The 3,263-nt window shown below is 43.1% G+C and overlaps 1 protein-coding gene across 1 annotated transcript; it reads left to right on the top strand.

Annotated features, from left to right (window-relative positions):
- Positions 1–1,060: 1,060 nt before the first annotated feature.
- On the top strand, positions 1,061–2,835 carry neurog1 (neurogenin 1). Its single transcript, XM_021561829.3, has 2 exons — positions 1,061–1,274; positions 1,398–2,835. Exon 2 carries the CDS (start codon positions 1,408–1,410, stop codon positions 2,074–2,076), a length of 669 nt encoding a protein of 222 aa, XP_021417504.3. The 5' UTR covers positions 1,061–1,274; positions 1,398–1,407; the 3' UTR covers positions 2,077–2,835.
- Positions 2,836–3,263: the final 428 nt, after the last annotated feature.

The raw sequence follows: 3,263 nt of genomic DNA, 5'->3' as shown, positions 1-3,263 counted from the left end.
AGACTCTAAACATTGTGTAATTATTTATAAATGACTGTCCCTCTACCCTCATTATACCGCCAGCAGAAAGGCACTGCAGGTCCCTGGCCAAACTATTTCTAAATAGTGCCCCCATCCACTTTTTCAAAGGAGAGGCGAGATCCTGGACATGGAATAAATAGAATAATTAATGGATATTGGTATGCCTGTCTCATAAAGATGTCTTTAAAAACCCTTTAAAAAATTGCCCTTTGCATGCGCTAGACGTTTTTACTGCTGTGCCCTTCATGTTTTGAATGTTAATTAGCCATGGTTTGACTGTGGATTTGCGGAGAAAGTTGTGAAGATGAAGTAACCTGTCCTGCTTTAGATGCTAGATAGGCTAGATAGCCTATAGCTATAAAATGCGAATGCTTATGCATGCGTGCAACATTGTGCGCAATTACGCACACTAGTTCAAATATGTTGGAGTGGTGGATTTCCTCATCTTTAATCAGAGTTTTTCTGTGTATAAACTTTTTGAATACACTGTCTAAATGTTTGGTATCCTTGTTATGTCTATCTAATTTTTCTACAGCAACGTTTGTGTTTTGTTCGATAACTTGGAAAACAGTCCCATTTTCCAACATTTACTAAATCTAATTTTTCATTTAATTTCGATGTATAAGAAATTGTCAATTGTTGACAAACATGGTAGTGGATATGCCTGTTGCTTTTATGTGTTCGCTTTTAGCTGATACTCATGCAGGTTTATAGGTATATAGACCGAATCTTGGACAGAAGATAGGCTCATTTATTTTTGGAGCGTGACCTTGCCTCCGGGGCTAAGCGTTCTGTCATTTGCTCCTTTTCTTCTTTCATTTAACTTTAAAGGTTTAACTTAAAGTGGGCTTGGTCTTTGGTCCAGGGATGGATAGCAACAGTAGTGCTCGCGTGGCTGGGCAGCGGTCCCCTGCTCTCATTGGACGGTCGTGATTACAGGCACGCTTCGGAGCTCGAACAAACAACAGGCATACATTATGCTAATGAGATGGCAGTGCGGCACGGGGCAGACCTGATGCACCCCATTCATCCATCCTTCACACAAATGCCAGCGCGAGAGGGGTACGACCATTGTCTGACCAGGGTATATAAGGTATCTGAGGCCAGTCGTGTGCCAGGCTCATTCGCTCACACGAGCTGATTCAAGCGCAAGAGAAAGACGCGTGCCTTGTACTCATCATACAAACTACTTTTCGGACTTTGGCTCCTTGAAAAACAACTGATACTGTACCTTCTCCAACCAGATTACTAAGGTGGGTTTCGTTCTGCTCCCAGAGTCCTTCGCCATTGCCTTGACTAGGCCTGCTTTCCAAACTTGACCATGCGCTCTTGCATTTTCAGTGTTTAACCCATTCCCTCTCCTCTTATTTCTGCAGGAAAAACATCATGTGCACCGCAATGGAGACCGTTTACTCTGACATGGACAGTTCCAGCTGCGACTACTTTACGCACGATGACGAAGACTCGTGCAGCAGCATGCACGCTTCCTCCCCGTCATCCTCGATCGGCAAGCCCGCCTCCCCTGCTAGCGACAGCCAGGGCCCGTGCGCTACTGATATGGGACAGAAGAAGAGACGCAGAGGCAGAGCGAGGAATGAAGCCACCGTGCACGTGGTCAAGAAAAACCGGCGCGTAAAGGCAAACGACCGCGAGAGAAACAGAATGCACAGCCTGAATGACGCTTTGGAGACCCTCCGGACCGTTCTACCGGCGTTCCCCGATGACAGCAAACTCACCAAGATCGAGACTCTACGCTTCGCTCACAACTACATCTGGGCGCTCTCCGAGACCATACGCATCGCGGACATTGAACAGCGCCAAAACAAATCACGGGCTGATGCGTCTCTCTTGCTTCCCAGCCCGTGCGTGATTGACGCCCCGAGTCCGGGCAGTGACGCATGCTCCTGGAGCTCCAGCGCGTCCTCCTCTTCCTCCTCTCCGTCTTATTGCACTTCAAGCCCCAGCAGCCCAGCCACCCATGATGACTATGGATGTTTCCAGACTGATGTTCTACAGTACAGCTATCACAACTTTGTACCAGGCATGTCCTACTAACTGAACTAAAGCCTTACCACAAACTTTTGTAGACTGCGAGATTGTTACAATAGAGCGATAGCAGAATAATGACTGAATGCATTCTTCAGTTAGTCTGTTGAAAGGGGAAAAAAAGGATATGATATTATTCACTGTTTGCCTTAACCCATGTCTCTGTGGGTGTGTTTTATACAGTTTGTTTGTTTTCCTATTTTTACATGCTCTATTTTACATTCGGATTGAACATTAATTTAATTTGGTCGACTTTTCCAAGTTGAGTATGATCGTTTTGCTACACGTTTTGTATTCCTCCAAAACATTTGCACTTTTTCCAGCGCATACGACGCCTACTAGAAGTCCACTTCACAGATCTTAACCTCAACCTCTATTACAAGAGTATTATCATTAAAAAGAAGACCGATTTGCTTTTGTAGACTGAGGTGAAAAGTCAATTTTACAATTAGTAGAGCGATAATGCAGAAAAACGAGCGTGGAAATTCAGTTTCGCCGCTCTGACAATAGAGTGAAAGGCCGTCAGAAGACAAGGAGCTGGCTTCATACATTATGGAGATTGACCCCCTGAAAACTGCAATCCTGTTCAATAGAAAGACTCAATCCCAAGAAGAGGCTAGAGAGGACCCTTCTACGATGTTTTTTTTATTTTATTTATTCAAGTTTCGCCTGTCATAATGTATTTTGTATATAAATAGATTTCTATTCTATTTACATGAAAAGTGTGTGAATCATTTTTCTACAAATAAAAATATAACTTTAAAAAAATATATGTTTCTCAGTTTTTGGACTCTTCGAATGTTTTAGTTGCTGAGAGTTGAGCACTCAAAGCGTGCTGATTATCACACTGATAAAGCGCATTGCAAGCCCCATGAACACAACAATCATTGTCTTAATAAGACAAATAATAACAGGGGCAGTTAGTGTCCTCGCGTGGCCTGTTCATGAAACAAAAGGGTGTGATTAATAAGATAACGGTTTTAGAGAGAGAGAGCACAGCAGGTGCATCCATCAGTTGAGGTTTTATTGCAGCTCATCACCCATGACCATCAGCACTGTTGAATACATCATCTTTGGGGACTTTCAACAGACAAAATAGGAAAATATGAGATTGTTAATGTGACCAAAAAAATCGGATAAATAATTTCAGATTTTTTTGGCCACATTAACAATCTCAGAATTTCCTATTTTGTCTG

This window comes from Oncorhynchus mykiss, chromosome 14 (genome assembly GCF_057628025.1).
Source record: "Oncorhynchus mykiss isolate SJ-2025 chromosome 14, ASM5762802v1, whole genome shotgun sequence".
Taxonomy (NCBI): Eukaryota; Metazoa; Chordata; class Actinopteri; order Salmoniformes; family Salmonidae; genus Oncorhynchus; species Oncorhynchus mykiss.
This window is presented reverse-complemented; position numbering and strand designations above follow the sequence as displayed.

Bases quoted from the DNA above. Each gene is read 5' to 3' on its own strand.
- neurog1 (XM_021561829.3), top strand. From the start codon at position 1,408: ATGTGCACCGCAATGGAGACCGTTTACTCTGACATGGACAGTTCCAGC.